At 36.1% G+C, this 21692-nt stretch overlaps 1 protein-coding gene across 2 annotated transcripts in view; it reads left to right on the plus strand.

The window, feature by feature from the left end:
• The window catches only part of CFAP20DC (CFAP20 domain containing), an 84224-nt gene extending 63040 nt beyond the window's left edge, over nucleotides 1-21184 (plus strand). For both annotated transcript variants that reach the window (XM_056338295.1, XM_056338296.1), the window contains exons 15-17: nucleotides 2085-2146; nucleotides 16810-16901; nucleotides 20708-21184. In XM_056338295.1, the coding sequence (XP_056194270.1) occupies nucleotides 2085-2146; nucleotides 16810-16901; nucleotides 20708-20820 (267 nt within the window). In that variant the 3' untranslated portion in view covers nucleotides 20821-21184. The remainder of the gene's footprint in view (nucleotides 1-2084; nucleotides 2147-16809; nucleotides 16902-20707) is intronic.
• Nucleotides 21185-21692: the final 508 nt, after the last annotated feature.

The following is a 21692-nucleotide window of genomic DNA, read 5'->3' on the forward strand; positions in this document are numbered from 1 at the left end:
TTAATTTATTTCAAAGGAGAATTGTAAACCCTTGTAAAATGTGCATGGGGCACAGTTCCAAATCAATAATATGGGTATGTAGAACTAAGTATTTTAAAATACTTTATTTGACCATCTTACTTGAATGTTTTCTTCTATCTTAAGGTCTATGAAATTCCATGTTAGCTTTGCAACAATATGAAAGAGACAGTTCTGTGGATTGCGGGGTATAATGTGAAGTGTATACCCACACATATACACATTATCCAAGAAAATCTGCAAAGTTTGCAAAATATTCTTGCTTCAATGCCTTGCTTTATTCTAGAGATCCAGTTAAGACCTTCCTGCCCTGTCAGGGAAGTGGCCTGTTCAGCTTCAGCTGTTTCTACAGTTCAGACACCACTTTAGATATAACACAAAAATTTTGGAGAAAGGTCATATGTAAGAGAATTCAGCATATGGTCCCTGATTCTTAGTCAGAAATGCAAAGGAGAAGGAAGGTTCCTCTGGACTGCTGGTTGATATATCATAGAAGCTTGTACGGGTATAATGCTTCATTAGCAGAATCCAAAATATGCTCACCACTAAGCACTAACTTTCAAGTAAGGAGTACTCACAGAGAAGAAAGACTTCTTGTTCCCCAATCAACTTTCTAAATATAAATTCAGTCACATAAGACTTGATCTGCAAAATATTTGGAAGAGTACTTCCAGGTTCATACCCAATTTGTGGAAGGTCTTCTGGCCTCCTTTGTGATGTTTCAGAAAAGAAAGCCACTTAACACAAAAATGGTCTGGCAGAACTGAAGTCTGACAGACAAGAGGAGTGATATTTAAACCCAGAATTATTCCAACTGAGAGCTCAGTTTGACAACCCCTGGAGGGATCTGTTCACATCAAGTCAAATTGCAAAACTGAGGCAGACTATTCTTTACTATGAAATGAGACTTAAAATTATTTAGACAGATATTCTGGTTCATAGACTGACTAATTCACTTTCTGTCTCATCCTCAGTCTTCCACTAGCCGTCATCTGGGAATTGCACTATCCACCACCAGGCAGTGACTCATATTTGGCAGTAATTAGGATGTCATTCATCCTCAACATATATTTTACAACATGCCTCCCCACTTCCTGAAACCATGAGAACATAGTCATTTTTATATTGATTTCCATAAAAAACCTGCTTTCATAATGCTTAATATTTATTTTTAGCCTTTCATGTAATAAATTGCGGAAGTATTGTTAATGTAAACTTTTATTTTCACTTCTTTTGCATTTGCTTCAGTGATTTCTTTAGAACTGGTTTTGGGGGGTGTGAAAAGGGTCTTTTCTGGAAGCACTACATACATACTGAGAGCAAATTTATTTCTGAATTTTAGAATTCTTGAATTTTTATACCAGTTTATGAATATTGATCTATCTTGCAAATAACTGGGTTTAATGCCATAAACCAAATGTATTTTTAAATCTTCGAGGCACGCTTTGAAGACAGGGGAAACTCTTTTGTCTGAATATTCATGCAGTCCACCATTAGCTACCCATGAACAGCTTAATCCAGGTTTCAAATTGGCAGTGCCATAGAGAATTATACATGCTTCTGCAAACTTCATTCAGGACTGCTAAGATCATGGTGCTTCTGAGGAGAGAGGAACCCTGCCTGCCAGCCCAGTATCTCTGGCTCAGTGTTGTCGAGTCTTAAGACCAGCTGGTTCTGCACAGATCCTGCTGAGTTCCTGCACCACGCTCCCTATTCCTGTGCAGTCCAGACTTCTCTATCAGACAAGACTTTGCCACTCTTCCCTCTCTGAAGTTTCCTGACTCTGTCCCAACACTGTCACAGGCAGCAAAGAAACGACCAGGTGGTTGACTCCTTAATTCATACATATTTCCATCCAGACAAGAATTATCTATTAAGTTGTACTTTTGCACCGTTAGGATCTGAATATCCCTTTTTAATTTCACAGATAAGAAAAAAGACCGTAAAGTTCTAATATCAGAAGCTGCAAATGTGTATGCTCATGAAAGATCTCATACATACTTCTAAACATTCTGAAAGAATATTTGCAAAGTTATTTTCTCACTATTATTTTTTATTTTCCATAGCCCGTCAGTCAGGAGCATCACTACCAGAAAGAAATGAGCCCGCTTTCTCATTCCAACCCACGGTAAGATTCCATTTATAGCCCAGGCAGTAAGGATTCAGTTAGAGTGTTCTGAATATTAAATGTGACATTCTTTGATTTAATCTTAAATCTCTTTTCAATTGCAACCTCCTCTCAGAGGTCTTTACTATTACTCGTTTTAGTCATTGTCTGCAGAATGTCTGCCTTGTCCTGGAACACGGAACAGAATTCTGCATGTTTTGGGTGTACTGCTGCATATTTAAAGTAACTGACACAGGCCTTGCTCCTACATCTGCTTTGATGCGTGATTCAGCAAATCTTCCTCATCTGACATACACACACTCTCATCTGTTTCTTTCTCCCTCTCTGCTTTGAAGGCTTAGAACTAGAATTCTGTATGTGACTGTAGGTGTCAGGGAATCCATTTGTTTCAAAAGATTTTAATGTTACTTATTTAAATGGGGTTTTTCAGTAGATAGCCCAGTCAGGAGAGGGTGTTACAACACTGTGGGATGGTTCAAAGGGATCCTGTCTACAGCATATTTTGGCTGTCAGGTTTTTAGCTTGATCTGTTTAGCTTGGAATCGGCAACAAAATTCCTGTGCCTGTATTATAAGATGAGGTAAAGACAAGGGGAGAGTGTGGCTAGGGAGAAATAATCAAATGGAAACAACCAAAATTCATTTTCCCATTTCAGAACTTCCTTGTACCTGTGAAACTCCTTCACTTTGACAATTTTGGAACAGCCTGAACAAGAGGTGTACTTACTTTAAAAAGTGCTCCTATTTCACTTCCACTTGGTGTCGTTAATGGGGATTTTGCTTGTCCAAGTTCTAAGTGGACAATGTGTGTGTGGGTTGGGAGGGAGGGGAAGAGAGAGCGTTACAGATACAACTTCTTTATCTTTTATCAACAGTCTGAAGTGTTTTATGATACCACACTGCCAGTCAGTTGCGCAGGTTAATATGCACTTCTCCTCACACAGATGGTTTCAGTCACTTGTCTCATTTGCCATCCACATTTTTATAGATTTAGAATCTTCTTGTTAGATTTTATGAAGTGAACACTATGAAACTTGCTGTGCAAGTTCATCCAAATGCATCAGTTATTGCAACATGCAGCCATATGTTTCCTAGTGCACACAATATATTACTGGAGTTAAAGTATAATTCTGGATTTCTGTTCCCTTTCACATGTAAATCAAAGTGCTTATGTGGGTGTTAGTTATCAAAGGAACCACCTCTGTCCTTAGGAATTGTTACAATGGATGAAGTGGACAGAGACACTTGACTATAGTCCACAGAGTAAGATATCAGGTACCTTGAGACTGACACTTTGGACTCTGTACTCCAGAATCAGTTTCATAATTCTGGTGGCATTTGAATTGCCTATATTTTAGTGCAAGCTACACTGTTTGTCTTCTTTTTGCCCATACATTGGTTGAGTCAGTTTTTATTAAGTTATTTGTATGCATGTGCTAAAGCAATTTGGTACTCAGTATATTATATGTACTGAAAAACAGAATAAACACCATTATCCCTGAAAAATAAAGCATTTCATCATATCAAGCTAATATGATCAACAATGAAAACTTGTATTTCCATATAATAAAATTTAAAACAAAATAATATAAATTACAACTTAGTTCTAATGCTATTTTAATCCAGTACACATACTAGACTTAAATTTCTCTAGAAATCATTTTCGAGAAATGGAGGCAAAGTATTCGTAAAATACCTGACTTGCAAGTGCCTCATAAATACAGTAGCCCTTGTGAACTGCCAGAAAAGCATTATTGGGTTGTAAATACAGAAGATGAAAAAATTATGAGGTCAGTTTGCATCATGATATAAAAACTGGAGGTTATGTGACTTGAATACCATTATTCATATTATCGCCTGTCATTTATAATGGAAAGCCATGTAGTGTTTTTCACACTAGGTGTGTACCTAAATGAGGGGGAGATGAAATTAATGCTAATTCTATAACTTAGTTCCTAAACTGTTTTTAAAGCCGATTTTAACAAGTAACATACGAGCAACTGGAAAATGTCTAAATCTTTGTAAGCCTACCATAGCTGTATAGGGGAACACACAGAATATTTGAAAAATTGATACATCCTATGTAGATGACTGGGTACAAATACCGCAGCATGAAGACAGTAACGTGATGCACTTACTGAAACAACAAATAGTTTGTTGTAAAGACTGATAAAGAATTTGACAGGTCTCAAGTAACTTGAAAAAGTGTAGCAGTGGTATTTTCTGGGAAATGAAAAGAGAGCAATGTGGAAGCTATTGTCCAGTAAATGTAGCTTCTGTCCATAATAAGATAAAAGAACAAGCCAGCAAAGAAAGCACCTGTGAAGATAATGGAAATGCAGTCAATAAAAAGACCCAGCTAGACTCATTTTCCATTGGTTCCACTGGGTAAAGGTCATAAGTCTGCCGAGAATATTGGTACTGCAGTACAAATCACCTCCACATCACGCTGCTTTGCAAGGCGTAGAACCAGTTAATGAAAGGAGACAGGCTGACTGCAGAGGCTGCAGAGCCAGATGAGCAAGATGATGTTCAGTGTTTCAAGCCTTAGCTCTGCACTTCCCACTGACTGATGTGCTGTATGGTCCAAGCTGAACTTCAGAATTGCTCCTTTCTCTTCAAATATGAAGCTGTAACTGTCTATGTTACTTCTTCCTCCAGTGCAGGGACTGGAAATTGCTGTGTACCGTGCATCTACTTAGTAAGCATTTGTCCTCCAAAATATTTGAGTGCCACAAGGCTTGGCAGTTTCCTTAAGGAAATGCTGAAAGAAAGTAAATATTCTAGAGGAATTTCAGCCATGCTGAACTGCAAAATGTAGGGCTGCTTTCTGAAAAAGATCACTTGAGCCTAATTTTATGAATAGATTTTCTGAACTTCTACAGATGCTCTTCAGAAAATTTCTGATAAAAGCTGATTTTTCTGTCTTTGAGAGAGGGGCTTTTTATAAGCCGAAACCTATTTTTATAAACATTGCCTCATTAGATCCTGTCTTGGCATCCTACTCAACTCTTCCCAGGCTACCAAATAAAATTTGTTCCTCTGAAGTTCAAACAGCTGTTCCCCAAAAACCACACTAAAGTGGGACACAGATATTTCAGCATTTCATTGGGTATCTTCTCACAAGAAGTGTGTTTTACTGAAGTAATTTTATACAAAATGTACACAGCCAAATTTTCAGTTAGGTTTTAGCCAGACATTTAACTTTACATGTTAAAAAAAAAAAAAAAAAAAAAAAAGTATTCCCATAGCGAATTGTGGGCACAAAGATTTAATGAAAGTAAACATCTGCCTGATTTGGACTATAGCCAAGAATATAAGATCTACACATAAAACAGAGACATCATTTTATGAGAAAGTCTATTGATCAGTGGTCTCAAACTAAAGAATGAGTGATCAAGCTGTTTTTCATTCACAAATGAAAATAGTGGTTAAACTGAGGTTTAATTTGTTGTCCCTGTTAGTTGCTGGCAGGTTTGGTATGTTAACAGCTCTAAAATCAGCAGCCTTCCCAAACTATATATGTGGTGCTGACAGCTTTCCAAAGGTGCTTGGAACCTACAGAAGTTAATTGGTATATCAGTCAATGAAAATGATCTTTTGAAGTATTGTCAGTGCCTCTGCTGTGGGCTTGGTCAGGGTTACCGGCACAGAATTACCAGGAATAACCAGAGTTTTACTCCCTTGTTAGCTCCACCTCTGTCTCCTCTGTGCTGCTAGAAGCTGGTGCTTGCCCGGCTGGTATGTGAAAGTGCATGTGCATCAGTATATAGTGTACTCTACCATTCAGCCCTATGTGTTGGAATTCACCCTGCCTGATGGATGGTTATGACCCAGCATGGGGACAGGAGGGGAGTCTTAAGCCTCCTTGGCTGATACTGAGAGTCCATCTGTAGCTGATGTAGGTTATCAGCCCCAAAATTCCAGCAAGAACATAAAGAAGCAATGAGATGTCATTTTATCAGGCTCCCATCTGCCCTTTCCAGTGTCTTGTTCTTCTCCATGATCCTCTGACCTGCATCCATGGAGATATCTCCATAGGTTTTGCTATGAAAAGTGAGTGTTACAGTTCCTCTGATGTGTTAGGGTTAAGGACCATCCTCGAGCCAGTCCAGTAGCTGACTTGTAAAACAAGCTAGATTTTTCTGCTCTGCGTGTGCAAGTCTGTAGCTTCTTCAGTGTGATTTTTTGTGTTTAAATTAGATTCCATTAGTGGGTTTGCTGTGAATAAAAAAGAAACCTTTTAGGACTAAGGAGCATACAAGGTCCCTAAAATTTTAAGGAAAACCAGTATTAAATATTTACTAGAATTGCTAAATGGAAATATGATGCATTTCAGGCCAGCATTTTGTCTAGATTTGTATTTATCTATAAAAAGTGTCACCACTGTAGTGTGGTTTAAGTCCTTTGTAGCTTTGCCGCTTGTGGATGTAATACAAAGTTCCTTGTATCTGTAATTGGCTGATAAGGGCCCGCAGTCTTTGACAAATGATTAATAGTCACTGACCTCACTTCACGTGGGCTTGGTACAGGCTGACTAAAGCAAGCTGTCCTGTCATTGTAACCTACATGTGTTACATTAGACTGATCAGGTGTTATCATTCTTTCCTCTACAATCAAAAAAAGCCCACCAAACCCACAAAAAGGAAAAAAAAAAAAAAGAAACCACAACCTAAAAGAAGCTAGTAACATTTTCTTCCGTTTTATGGTAAAGATATCTCTCCAGTTATGGGAAATATTATAGATTTGAGATTTATCATCACACATTGATGTGGAGATTAACATGTTTGAGGAAGACAATAACTATAACTTTTTGGAAACATTATAGGTTTTACCTTAAGAAAAAAAAAGCAGAACCCATATTCTTAATTACTACTTTATCGAACAATGTGATTTTCTTATTTTTCTAATGATATGCATGCACAGTAGTTTTGATGATGAATCATGAAATGGATGAACATGTTCCTTTAGCTAAATGCATTTTTAACTTATTTGCAAACTTGATTATCAGTAAAAATCTGGTATATTAGCTAAATGTTCCTATGAGTAACTCTGAGCCACTCTATTGATTTTAGGAAGTAAATTATTTCTTTCGTTTTCTTTAAAAGTTTCTGCTGGAGAAGTATTTTTTTAGAGCCTATTGTTGCCATAACTGCCATTATCATGGCACCTGAAATTTCAATAATATGTCAGTGATCCCAGCACAGAAATACATCCACTGCAAACTCACAAGTATTAGAAGCATGTTCAGCTTTGAAAACTTAAGTGTTCTAATAGCTGATGCATGTGTTATTATACCATTGAGAAATGTACAGTAAAAGAATTGTAGCTATTTATATAACATACATTTGCACGACACCAGAACTTCTCCAACATGCATGCTGTGAAAGTCAGACACAAAAGGTCTTTGTGTCCTGTATCTCCAAGCAAACGCTTAAACAGCAGAAGCTTAAACTTAAAGAAGCACATTTAAAGATTGAGTTTTGCAAACAAAGAAGCATATTTATTTTTATGATTCATTACAAGATCAAAGCCATAGAACTCCATTACTTCTGCAAAACAGACAATATTAAATTATGAAGTATTATAAAATTACACAACAGTTGTCAAAATAAGTGAACAAGAACAATGTATCACAAAATGTACTTTGGTTTTTTATTGTACTTGTTCAGTAACTTTATTCATCCACCAAATAGAGTAATTTGCAATAGATCTCCTAGTCGTTAATCTGAATTAGCAAAGTTCTGCTGCATTTGTCGGGCTATAATATGCATGAAAAAGAACATGACAAAAGGAGAAAATGGCACAGGAAACATCTAATTGAAAAGGTTAATTTTTTTAATCATGATGTTAAAAAGCTTAGCTGCAGGAAGGTTGTTGAGAACCAAGTGGCTAACAAGTAAGAGCTTGTTAAAATAATCCAAAAATGGCTTTCCCTTGCATGGGAATCTGAGAACATGAAAACCTAGCAGCATATACACTAAGAGGTTGAATATAAAACATGGTAAATGCTTTCAAACATGCAGTTGCGTCTATGTTAATATAAGGAAGTTTGTATCTTTCTTGTAGCCTCAGGACTTTGAATAATTTTTATTGGTTTCACCCTTTTTCTGAATATTCCTGGGCCATTCAAACAGTTGTCTTGGCTGTGCTTGTGTGTAGGAATGGAGAACAGGCAGTAAGATATTTTACACGCCTCAAAGGTCTTGCAAATCAAAAGGAAGAGGTAGGTGTTACCTGGTAACAAGTCCAGGATTACCTCTTCACAGTCTTGCGATGTCTCCTTCAGTACGCAGCTGAGTACACCTTCACCAGCATGTCTTCTTCCAGGGGATCTCCCCTGTTTGCAGATGACAAGACACTTTGGTCCAGCCATAAGCCGGTATCTGAGTCCAGCTTCTGATGACTCAGAGCCTTTCAGGGTAGTTCACAGGGCAGGCAAGCTTCTGAGTACGTTTGTACCAGTTGTATTGTTCCCTTTTCTGGAGAGAAAAAGCTTACTACCAGTAACCCACCCCCCATCATGGAAATATGTATTTATTCCTCCATCCTCCTCCTGAACTGGAAGCTGATTTAATTACAGACAAATCGGGCTCCTTGGCTGACATCCCATATGCATATAACATTTTCTTATAGAGCCAAACTGTCTGAGTTTCCAAGGGCACAACTGCCCACGCCTCCCTTCCCTGCTATTCCAATATCATTTGTGCAAGAACCTTGGTTTTATTCCTTTATGTTAATTTACGTTTGATGTTGACAAAGCTTGATGTTTTTAAAGAATTGAACTGAGGTAGCATACTTCTCACTTTGTGGTGACAATTAAGTTTCCAGCTCCATGCTGTACCATTCATTCCATTAATAGATTAAAAGGTCAGAGTTTTCATGCATACATTTGGGTTTTTACTTTTCTGAAAAAGAAAGTAGTTCGCACAGACAAGGAACATTCAGCAGCAGCACCTTTAACAAGTCTGATAATATTAAAGTTAGTGCTGTGTTGAGTCATATCTCTCCATTGATTTTTAAAAACCCTCTGGCTCCATGTCATCCATTAAGAGTTAAATGGGATCCAGTCTATGCCCAGGATGCAGAGAACAGTGAGATGCTTTTGGTTACTGACTGTGGAGAAAAAGTATGACTTCAATTGCAACAAGACTTATTAGGTACTAGGTACTAGATTCCAGTGCTACCTGAACCAATGGAATATTAAAATATATATTTTTTTAATGTTTTATTTAATTATTTAAAATATGTAAAAAAGGAAGCACACCCTACATAATGGCCACTTCATTAAATGTGGAAATCCATTTGATTCACTGATCAGTGAGTATCTGCTGTAGTTATTAGAATTTACTTGCTTAAGATTAGATTAAGATGAAAGAATTTTAACACACCTTTGCAAATTCATTACTTTCAATTTATACAGCTGATTTTCTGATAAACGAATCAAAACTAGCAAAGAAGAAAGGGCTAGTATTTGACTTAAATTAGGTGATGAAACACTGTTTTTTTCTACTACTGTCATTTATATTGCTAGTGAATATTGAAACTATAATCTAGCCACCAAGCTAACATAGTGATGAACTATGGGTTTAGTCTTTAAGTAAATTCCAATGTTACTGTCATTGAACAGAAGCTATAATAGAAGTTTCATGTATTTAATTACAAAGCATTGACCAAATAGCACAATATATTAATTAGTAGAGCTGTTAAATCTCCAAATTCAGGTCATTCGTGGTTTTAGACTGATGTAGATGACTGTATGTTTTTAATAACCTGAAAAAAAATATCATTTCAACTATGATAATGAAAGAAAAACAAGGTGCCATTAACAAGTCAAACTTTCAGCTAATACCAGTCAGCGTGATTATACTGTACACACTTGTCACAGCACCTTACACTATGAAATATCTTGTTTAATAAGTAGAATTCACATCTCCTTTGTTATCCTTGAATCTAATCTAGCACCCGTAAACCAGTTCATTTGCAGATTTAAGACTTTTAAGAGCAGTTTCAAGTCTTCCATGCACAGTTGCACATGTACTTTTTATGATCTGATCTCTTTTTTAGTTACTAATTCATTGAAAATTAAAGAATTTAGTTTTTAAGGAGGTCTCGCTGCCTCCATTAGAAGTGTGGTATTTGGCAGGCTGGACTTGCTGAAGTGGTTTGGAGGAAGGAAAAAGGCATTCTCTAAATATGCTTGTGATTTTGTAAATCTTAGTGCTAGCAAAAAAAGAAAGTTCCAGTAAGGCATACAGTAAATGAAGATGTTATGTATTAGGGTTGGAATGAATCTGTCACTTTGACGGATTGTGAGGCAAAGAACAGATTAACAGATTACTCATAGTCAGAATGCAGCTCACTGTGAAAAATGTGCAGGAAATGATAAGTGTTGGTTTGTGCTGATTTAATGATATTTTGAAACTACAATAACACTCCAGCAGAATAATACAATGTAGCTCATGCCTTGCATTTTTTAATCACCAATGTATTGCCAGATTGGCCTTAAATACTTCTTTAAATAGAGCTTTCGATTTCTGCAAAGTCATATGGGAATGTATATTTTTGTTATTTTTCAAGATTTGTGTTAAAATGTGCATTCAAAAATCCTTGATTTGTATGTATAAATATACTCTATATTCTTTTGGTAGTATATCTTCTTCTGTATACTCACTCAGTTTTCCATTTTAAAGATACTGTTTTTCCCACCTGGAGCTGAGTAGCACTGAACAGTTATTGATGTATAAATCAACACTGAATGTTTCTTGGTTTATGGCATATTTATGTAAAAACTTAAAGAATGTTCAAGAATTGAAGTTGTTTAAACCATTTTAGATGCAATAATGGACAATTCAAGACTCATATGACTTCACTGTTATTACAGACGTATGTCTGTAGGACCTGAAATTTTATTTCAACATTTTTTCAGATAATATGATTGCATTTTGTACATAACACAAACAGATATTATTAATAGCCTACATAAGTCCTTGCTTCACTACTGAAACTATTATTGAAGGGTTTATTTCTATGTAAATAGTTCTATAAAAAAAACAAACTCCCATTATACATACTTCATTAATATATTACAAAGCAGAGCCCGAATAGGTGTGTCTAAGTAATCTGATTTAAATTAAGTTACATGTATGAATGAAGTTCAGCAGATACGTAAATAATTGAAAATTTAGATCTGCTAATCTAGAGGAGCCTAACAAGTAATGCATGCTCCAAAAAAGATGTAGCAGGGAATAGGTGAGGGCTTTTACAAAGCTAGGTTACTTTTTATTGATTTATCCAAGAACTGAGTTAGTGTCTAATAACCTTTCTTAAATAGATCTAATTAAAAATCCAAACAAGTGAGAAAAATAGGTCTTCGTCTTAGCTGAACTGAATATTTAAGCTATACTGAACCATACTTTTGATATGAGCTGGCACTTTGCATTCAGTGGATCATAGTAAGGTATTACATACTCACTTTGATGATTAGGGAATTTGCTTTATGTGGTACTAAATATTACTAATACAACGGAAGTATGTGCTGAGATTTTAGCTGATAATTGCACAAGATGTCAAGAATTGGTCTTTTTTTCCTCTAAAATATTTTCATACTCTTGATTCATACATTGGCATTCTCTGGCCCTCCACGGAGTTAGTCAAATTATCCATTGTAAAAGATAATTCAGCAAATGTGCTCCTCTTATTAACCCTCAGGCACAAGCCAGTTCTTCTGTCACATTCGTAAGATTTACTAAGTAGTTTATGCAGTTAAATGCCATCTTTTGTGTTCCTTATTGATTGTAGACTTCAGATGCGTAATAGTCTGTCAATGTGATGTGTTCTTAATGCAAAAACAAATGTTTTTTAATTCCCTGATTTGATATAATGTAGCCTTTCCCTTGCATTTTTAAAGTATACTACCAGACTGGCTGAATAGTTTGAATATTCCTTTTAATTCCTGTATAGAGTGTTGGACAAAACCATACTAAAACTTTGAAGCATGTTAATTTTGTTAATAATGTGGATTAAATGATCCAATTGATTTCAGTAATACAGATTAAATCTCATCCAAAAGAAATGTAATAAAGCATGCTATCTCAATTCACAGCAATGTTAAAAATCTTTATACTAAGTGATTTGCCATTTTCTCAGTCCAGCTAGTAGGATAGACTAAAAGGCAAAAATATCTGTAAAAAATCAAAGTATCAAAGGTGTTCATTAAGATTTAAAATAAAACCCTCTGATTCTTCGGATTTCTGTTGATAGTAATAATTTTGATACATTGTCATTGGTAAGTGCTACTTAATGAAGCATCGCTAATATTCTTAACAGATTTTACTGATGGATCTTTTTGCCATCTTCTGCGAAACTTAACATACTGTCAAAAAACAGAAAACAATGTTCACAAGTCCAAAAGATTCTTTTGCTTGCCATCACAGTTCAACTATCATGTGATATTTTAATATATGACAATTATTTTCCAGAAGATTTTTTTTTAAGAAAAGACCATAAGGTAACAAGTTTATGTAACATTTTTAATTATATTATGGTATGGAGAATAGCTTTCAGAATAATGAAGAGTTTCAGTGTGAGCATTAAAGGTGCATGATACTTTGAATGTGTGTGGAAGCTATTCTGAGCCTTAATACAATGCGATTCGCAATGTCAAAAAACAGTACTTAGCATTCCACATTGTTATCAGGAAAGCTCTGGATAGTTTATTGCATGTTGATTATATTGATTACAGCTGGAGGCATTGATAGCATAAATAGAGTGCCTTTAATTAGTCAGAATGTGTGATTAGCTTTTCTGTTTTAAGGAGATAAAGTAGCATCTTCAAGAAGTTCTCCAAAAAAATATTCTTTATTCAATCAGAATAAAACCACGACAAATGGGAACATAGTCCACAGTCTGCATTTCTCAGAATATTCCTGGGTTTCTCCATGCTGAGCTCCACTTTTAGGCAAGGTCTACCTACAGATTTTTCAGGATTTTTTATTTGTTTTGTTTTGTTTAAAATTAGCTCACACACTGTCTCACACACATACACGCTTTAGTTGCTTCCTAAAAGCAACTGCAGATTTCATTGTGGAAAAGTCTGTCTTGACTGCAAGGCTACAGCATCTATCAGAATTACCACTGTAAACCCACTTTTCAGAAGTTTATCAATCAACTGCTGGTATTTACTCTCTACTGCCGTTTGGCCAAGAAGATTTCAGCACACAAGAGATTCTTTAACAATTTTTTTTCAAGATTTTACAAAAAGTTAATCTAGACATTGCTAACCTGTGGAAGTAATAAACCAGGTTTTCGTATATTGTGTAAAATGTTTCAACCTTCAAAGTAATATTAAGTCAACAATGAATCCCTGATACTGTAGTGTATTGATTACTGAGTAATAAGAACTATTACTTTAACAGCAATACTGGTTTAATGACACATGATTACCTTGCTCCCGTAGTGTTCTTTAAAGGAATTGTCTCTTTTCCACCGGAGGTAATTGCCTTATTATCTTTCTTTCCTTCTACTAACATCCTCTCTGCTTTCCAGGTGCCAACTGTTTTCTTTAGAAATTCTCTGATATATATTTTGTATGAAAAACACGTATCTTTAAACTCTTCTGTTTTGTGCCAGACCTGTAGAACTGCATATACTCTGAAGCTTCTTGACTTTTCTAACTATATTTGTTGGTCTGACTGAGATAATTCTCTTTAGAAGCAAGCACTGTCTTTCCTCTGTCCTTGCACCACTTTTTGCTTCAGCAATCAGCACTATTCTAGTTGTCTGGATCTCAAACATCACTGTCTTTTAAAAAAGTAGCAGTGAATTTGCAAGAAAGGGTAGCTTGGGAAACAGAGAGGTAGATTAGCTCTAATAGTTCTTCCTTACCTTCTCTAAAATTGCCGCAGTTTCTCCAAGAGATTGCCTTTGCTGAAGTTGTGTTTCAGTGCAATTGTAGAGAATCAGGTACGTGATAATGCTTCGTGTTCCCAGACCGCATTCTGTGAGCAATGGTCAGATTCTCACATTAGGCTTATGTGGGCTGATTCTGAGGCAGCACAAACCACACACGCAAGTGGCAGAAATGGAGAATATATTCTACCATGCCACTGGATAGCACAGCATGCATTTAACTGTTATTCCTAAAAACGTTTGAAGCTTCGGTGTAAATAAATGGTCTTTGGCTGTATCCAGGGAATGCGAGTATGGTGAGCAATGACAGAGAGCACTAACAATGAGATGTCTAGGCAAGCATATTGCTGGGTGGATTAGTTGTACCAGTTCTCACTGGAACTGAGCTGAGCAGCAGAAGAGGAGAAGGATTGGTTGTGAAGTTTGCCATATGTGTGAAAATAATGATGGTGTAAAAAAATTTTGAAGTATATTTTTACATATTGAAATAATGGAAAATTCAGCATCTCTTCCTTTAAATCTGCTATACCACTTGCTGGATTTCTACACCAGCAGTTCTGTTTCCTGAGGCAGAAAATTAGTTTTTTCCATTTTGACTGCAAACAGATAGGTGGTTGTCCCCTGATTCACCCCAGATCATGCGTACATGCCAACAGGAGATGATGTGGAATCAATAACAAGTCCAGAAGTATCAGTAAAACTAACCAAAAAAAAAAAATCAGATGGCCTGTTTTAGCAATCCTAACACATGACTGAGTGTTGCCAGATTTCTCTGTCAGAAGCAAATCGTACATAAAATCATCAAGGCTTTTCAGAAGGTAGAAGTCCATTACTGTTTACTGGGTGTTGGACAATTGAGTTGAGACAATTACAGTCTGGCAATGTAATCTGTCAAGCTTGGGAAAAAAAATCATCCCTTCCGGACAAAGCCATGGATGTTGAAGTTACCTCTACAGCTCAGGCTAATCTCCCTGGCCTCTAGCACAGGTTTGCATGTGTGATGTTTTTGTGAGATGTTGGAACAGGCATGGCCAGGCATAAGTTGAATCAACCCCAAACCAAGTGTAATTTACCTTGTAGAGCTGCACTGTTCCCATGAGCATGAAGCAAACATAAGGGAGTTTGAAGACCCTTTTCCCCTTCCATACCTCTTGCCTTGCAGTGAAATACGTTGGTCAAAAAGGATGGATCTGGTTCTGTCAAAATTAGATGATTTACTGGCCTCCCTCGAATTCTGTGTTCAAGTGTTAACTTCCAATTATTTGGTCTAGTTAATGGTTATGTGGAAGCTTTAACGTGTTACAGCTGTTACTGTTGGAGAGATGGGAACTTACGGAAACACTAGATGCAGACAGTGGGCAGGGATTAGTTTCATGTATTAAAAGAACTACAAGACGTGATCACCTGCACAAGGGATGTCTTGACTTTGTGACTTAGATGTGTCCTTCCAGGGCTATCTTTCTCTGATTGATAGTATAATATGAGTAACTTTTTCAGCGGAAAAATCTGCAGTTCAGTTTGCGATAGAAAGCAGTAACAATGACAATAAAAACAACTGTTCTGTTTCCCTTTCCTTGAGCTATAACAATCAAAGACAGTGTGTCGTAAAGTGGGGTTTGTGAAATGAACATTGAACTTTGCATGAATGTATGATAACGTGAAAATGATTTTTAAAAGCTATCACAAAGTAGTGTTCAGGAGAGATATAAATTGCCTCTTAAATTGAATAGGTGAAGAAGGTCTGTACTCCTTCCTCTATGATAAAGATCCCATCCAATATTTTTTTTACAGAAGCAAAATAGGTATGTGGCAGCCGTGTTAAGGTGTCTTGCAGTAGCTAAAATCATGTTACGCTGAATAACTTTTTTTGTATTTATAATATATGTTTATAATGTATTTACCCAACAAAGCTTTTTTCCTGTATCAACGATACTATCAACAATAACAGCCTGACTCATCCAATCTTTCCTTCTTAACAACACTAGAAAACAGTTAGTATAATTATTCTTAGCTCTGATCACTAATTGCATCCCTTTATTGAAAATTTTTAAATTATTTAAATTTAAATTAAAAAAATGAGCTGTCCCACAGTTCATGACCATGAGTTGGTATCACACTGTTAATGCACCCACTTCATGTGCTCAGCACCATTTAGAGTGCTCAGCTCTAACTCACCAACCATCCACACTGTGGGTGACGGACCACTTGCTAAATCACCCTGTTACGGGGAACTCCAAGCAGTGCCAAGCTGGTGGTAACTGAATACATCTCTTGTATATAATCTTAAGCCTTTTTCCTTAGAAGAGGGTCAGGATTTTTAATCAAATTGACCCCCACAGTCTCGCATCAAACACAGCTTGTTCATCCCAAGTCTTTACTCCTCCGAAAAAGATACTCATGAGTCCTGTAGGCTTTCAGCGTGTAGCTCTGTGGGTTATGGGTCACACCTCATGTATGCCTTTTGCTGAGAGAGCAATACCAGCTAAAATCTGCAAAGCAAACCTGTCTTAAAACACAGATTTCAGTGTGAACAGAGCAAGTGAAAAGGCTAAGGAAGGAGGAAGCCTTAACATTTAAGAACTGTATTCACTACTAGGTTTATTTCTATAATAATAAAATCTAGCTTGATTTTGTTTCATCATGCTTGACAACCTGCAATTTCCTTTGAATTTTTTTTTAATAATCAAAAGAATTAGAACGAATAGGAATGCAAACTGTGCTTTTATGAATGACATTTTGATTTGTGTTTTTCAGGGACTGGTTGAACGCGTTCAGTCCCCCCATCATTCCTGGAAGCCAACAACTGGAAGAGCACACTAAATCTTCAACAAATCAGAGTATTCCAGGTAGGAATTCATGAAGACAATGAAAAGGATCTGGGTAGAAAGACATTTCAAAATGCTGTTTCTGTACTGCTGGTGCTGCCTTTTTGTAGTTTTCTATACTGCTACATTTTGGTTCCAAGTTCTCTTACTTATTATTCTCAGCTCAAGCTAGCAGAGTTTTCCATGCAGTATTATTTGCCTCTGATCAAAGAATAACTTAGTTGCAGTTTCCTAATATTCTGGCTCGATAGAGGTTAACTCAAAAAAAATGCATCTTATTTGTTTAAAATAAGGAATTTGTGCTAGTGGGGATTGAAAACCTACGAAAGAAAGAACACAAAGACTGAACATTCGGAAGCATAATTGCACTTACGTAAGTGATACTTCTCTTATGAAGAAAAATTTCAGATTCAGCCTTAAATGAAATCTCAGCATGATTTCCTGAGTAAAGACTGTTGTCACCAACCACCTAAAGTGTTACAGGTTTTTGTTTATTAATAGGGTTTGCTTAAAGAATGGCAAAGAACTTAGCTGAAACTGGAAAGTCAACAACGATAGAATGAAACAAATACCTATTTTTCTTCAAATGCTCTTTTTTCTTATCAGTTGTCTTAGGAAACAGGGTAGATATCTAAATTTTTCCTCTAGTCTGGGGAATTCCGTGTGAACTCTCATAAATCTGACGTGTATTTTGACTGCCCGAGGGATGAAGATGTCTCAGTGATTTTCTGTCTAAAATAAATTATGCCACTCAAATTGGGAACGTTTTCATACATGTATATTTGTAATCATTTCTGACAGCAAAATAGAATTTTGCTGTCAGGAATGGACCTTGCTTTGAAGAATCAAATAATATGTTTTCTTAAGAGTCCTAAGTAAGCCAAAGAGAGCTGGACAGTAATCCTTGAGTTAAAGTCATGTTGGATATAAATCTATGATAGATCCCTGAGAATTTTTCTATGTTAGTATTATGAAATCCAAGGCTTGCTTCAGTTAAGATAGAACTTCTGTAAAATTTAAAAATTGTATTATTATCTTTTAAAAGTCTGATGGATTTCTTGTGTTATTCACACTAGGATTTCCAAACTGTTTTGTGAGTTGTTTCTAAGCTCATTTTCCTTTATGCTGAAATATTTTACATCATGTGTTCATGATTGCATGTTTGGAGAACAGAAAATCTCTATATACCATAGCTTGGGGGTTTTTTCCTTTTTATTTTTGTGCCTTTATTCGCTCAGATTAAATTATGATTCATGTACAGGTATGATACTTGTAATTTTGATAACTCCACACAGAAACTTTTCTACAAGCCATTTTCTAATATTAAAACCTAGAATACAGTGGAAATATATTTATTTGAAAAGGAAAACTATTTTGGTTTTCCAGACCATGGTGACTATGTATAAACAGTTAACAAAATCCAAGTACAGTTACTTGTATATTTATTTCATTGTTTAGAAAAAGCTGCTACATGCCTCCTCCATTCGTTGTTATCCAGATTCAGACATCTTGTGCAAAAGCCTTTCTCCATAAAAGCAATAGCTCCCCTGAGTTCAGTGGGGCAGTATCTCATTTAATCTGACAGATATTCAGAGGTACTAACTACCTTCAGTCTTCTTGCAGCTCAGAACTAAAAAATACTCGTCCCTCTATAACGTTCATCACAGACTTCAGTTTGCATTTAATATCAAGTTACTTTCTAGCCTGAAATACTGTTTAATTTTATAGTGATTTAAGAACAAAAGCTTTGATTTTGCTTTCACCATGCTATTCAAATTAAACTGCCAAGAGTTTTATTCATGCAATCCTGAGCAGCTCCAACCCCAAAAGTGTGGATGGTGGCAGCATAAACACCTATGGAAATTTTCTTTGAAAGTGACTTGTTTATCAGCTAATTTGGCCATGGACACGTCATTCTTACATGCGGTCAGGTTGTACACAAACACCATTTGAAAGTAGAAGGATGCCTTCTAACACAACCATTACATGTTAGTTGAGTCTTGTAGAAGAGCGTCACTTACGGTAATGAGTACGTCTTTTTAAGAAGTAGAACAGAGGTGAGGTTTTCATATGTTTTTTTTTTAATCTGGTCAAACCTGGATACTCCATACGGCCATTGCAAACATGTTGCAACATCTAGAAATGCCTTAAAATGCATTTGGGGATATTGTGAGATGCTAAACGAAAGAAGCCTGACTTTAAAAACAAGATATATCTAGAAAACCATATATATCTCTTCTTGTTCACATAAAAACACATGCAGAGAATTGTTGCTATAAAGGTATACATTCAGCTAGTCCTGGATGCAATTGTATTCTGATTTGGTGTGAATTCAAGGCATACAGGGAAAGAAGTATACCCCTGATGAGTCTGAAGAATTTCTTACTCCTAAATCAAGCCAGGGAGTATAATGAGAGGCCAGTTCCAAGGTAAAGAGGGAAGGAGGTTAAGCTTAGGAAAGAAAAGAAAATAATTTTGAAGAGAAACATAAGCAGGGAAAAGCAAAATAATAAAAGGAAGAATTTGGTGGAAATAACAGCATGGTTTCAGGTGAAAATGTAAGGCTGTGGGAGGGAATGGGGCATGAATACCATTTATTTGTGTACTATGATCTGAAGTGTAGAAAAAGACATTCAGTTCTATGCCTTCTTTCTGCACTGCATAATTTTTCCCAAGAGCTATCCAAACAAAATATCTCAGTTAACCTCATTTAGCTTACCAGGCCTGACGAAGTACCCACAACAGGGAGGGCAACAATTTAGCTTTACATTTTTTACCTTTGGTTACAGTAAAAGACAGTTTCTTTCTGATGGCATTTGTTAAGGTCACTGAGGAAACAAAAATGAAATCTCCTCCGAAACAATAAAGTGCACACTTCTTTTGTATGCATTAAATGCACCAACCTACTTTCTGGTCTCTAGATAATGTAACCTATATATCGTTGTGTGATCCTGGCTGTAAATAGATTCTGAGCATTGTGAAACTGCTGCTGTTAGCATAACAGGCCATTACTTATTATGAAGTGTTAGGGCATACAAAGCATTCCGTTTGTATTAGCAGTCTGAGAACGAGATGAACATTTATGATGAAATTCGAGATACAGATTGCGTTCAGCTGTGAATTATTTCCTATCAAAAAGCCATGGGTCATATAACTTAGATTTAGTTTATATGAAAGACAGACAGGTTTAGAAAAGGAGCTACAATATATAAAGTGTCTGTAATAAAAGTCTGTATGGCTTTATCAGTGTATTTTAGGCTAAGGATTCATTTCTGTTACCTGAAAACAGTCTTGCATTTTAAATAACTCTAGATAACCTAGATTTAAATTTTTTATTGTCTGAAAGAATCTTATTTCCCTTCTGATAACAAAAGCTCTTTCGTACATGTTTACCTATACTGAACATTTAGGTGGCATACTGGATACCAGACATTCAAATTCCTACATTTTTACAGGCCTGAAGTACACACCAACAGTCTTTGTTCATGCTAAAACATTATTGTTTAGGAAGTTCATTGAGAAAAATATCACTTAGGAATACTTTGATCCTCTATCAGTAAAGGTACTGCCGGTGAACTGCTCCATTGGACTTTGTAAAGTCTGGTTGTTAAGCAAAATCTGACTGACATCATTTCACCTCATGTAAATACAAGTCTTCAGAAATATCATAAAAATGTGAATTGCTGTTATCTTGAAGGTAACAATTCAGAAATCGAAAGATTATACACTTTAAAGAAAAAGTCTGTCACATCTGACAGAAAGGTATTTCCATGTTGCTGGCTAAGTGAATAAAAGTGATTTATTCTTACTTTCCCCACTTGACACAGGTGAAGATGACCTCAATGCTGAAGAAGAGGAGGAAGTTTTGACTCTCCTGTATGATCCGTGTCTGAACTGTTACTTTGATCCAGATTCTGGGAAGTACTATGAATTGGCATAGTCAGATCATGAGAGGATGTTGGTTTGTATTCAGAGTAGGTTTGTCTTTTAACCCTTTGTAAAGTGACTGAGCTGTGTAATTTATCATGCAACTTAAAACTTGAATTAACCAATAGTTTTGCAAAAAAAATGACTATATTTTGTAAATAGTGTCTTATTTTTATGGGTTTTGTGTTAAGTTTTAATGCAGTGGAAAATCACATAACTTAAAAGTTCCTTGTGACATTTATTTGTTAGTGCAATTTATTTCCAATTTCAAAGGTTCTGTATGGAAACAAATGAAGTTAAATCAAGAAGGTTTGTTGTGTTTATCTGTAAATTATGGTTTTTCTCAAATAAAAAAATGTCATTACTTGCTTACTGTGTATTTTAATTGGATCTGAGCTATCTTATTCTTTGTACTGCAAGATATACAATGTGTTGTTCAAAGGCCTCCATTTCATAAGCTTACTCCCTCCCTTTAGTCATCAGAGAAAGCAGTATTTTCCTCATCTTCAAGAAATTCTCTGGTGCTGCATATTACAGTAACGTGACGATGTTCAAAACTGCAGGGTGGCACAGTACATGCACGGTGCACTTCAAGGTGTGTGCATGGGCAGTTTATAAATCTAGACCGTAACAGGATAAATATGGCAGGCTCCGGGACTGCCAGCTGCTGTCTGCTTTACTGATGTAATTTGACATAGGACTGAACAGCGGGAAGAGTTGCTGCTTCAACACTCAAAAACTGGAGCCTTATTTCAGGTAAGGCAAAAGGGGTGCGTGTGATTCACATGGGAAGCTGTCTTCTGAGTACAGGCCTTGCGTTTGTTTTTCCATTACACTTAGCAATAAAATAATGTAATTTATTTAACCCATCAGTATCGGGTTTCA

The sequence above is a fragment of the Falco biarmicus genome, chromosome 4 (assembly GCF_023638135.1).
Source record: "Falco biarmicus isolate bFalBia1 chromosome 4, bFalBia1.pri, whole genome shotgun sequence".
Lineage (NCBI taxonomy): Eukaryota > Metazoa > Chordata > Aves > Falconiformes > Falconidae > Falco > Falco biarmicus.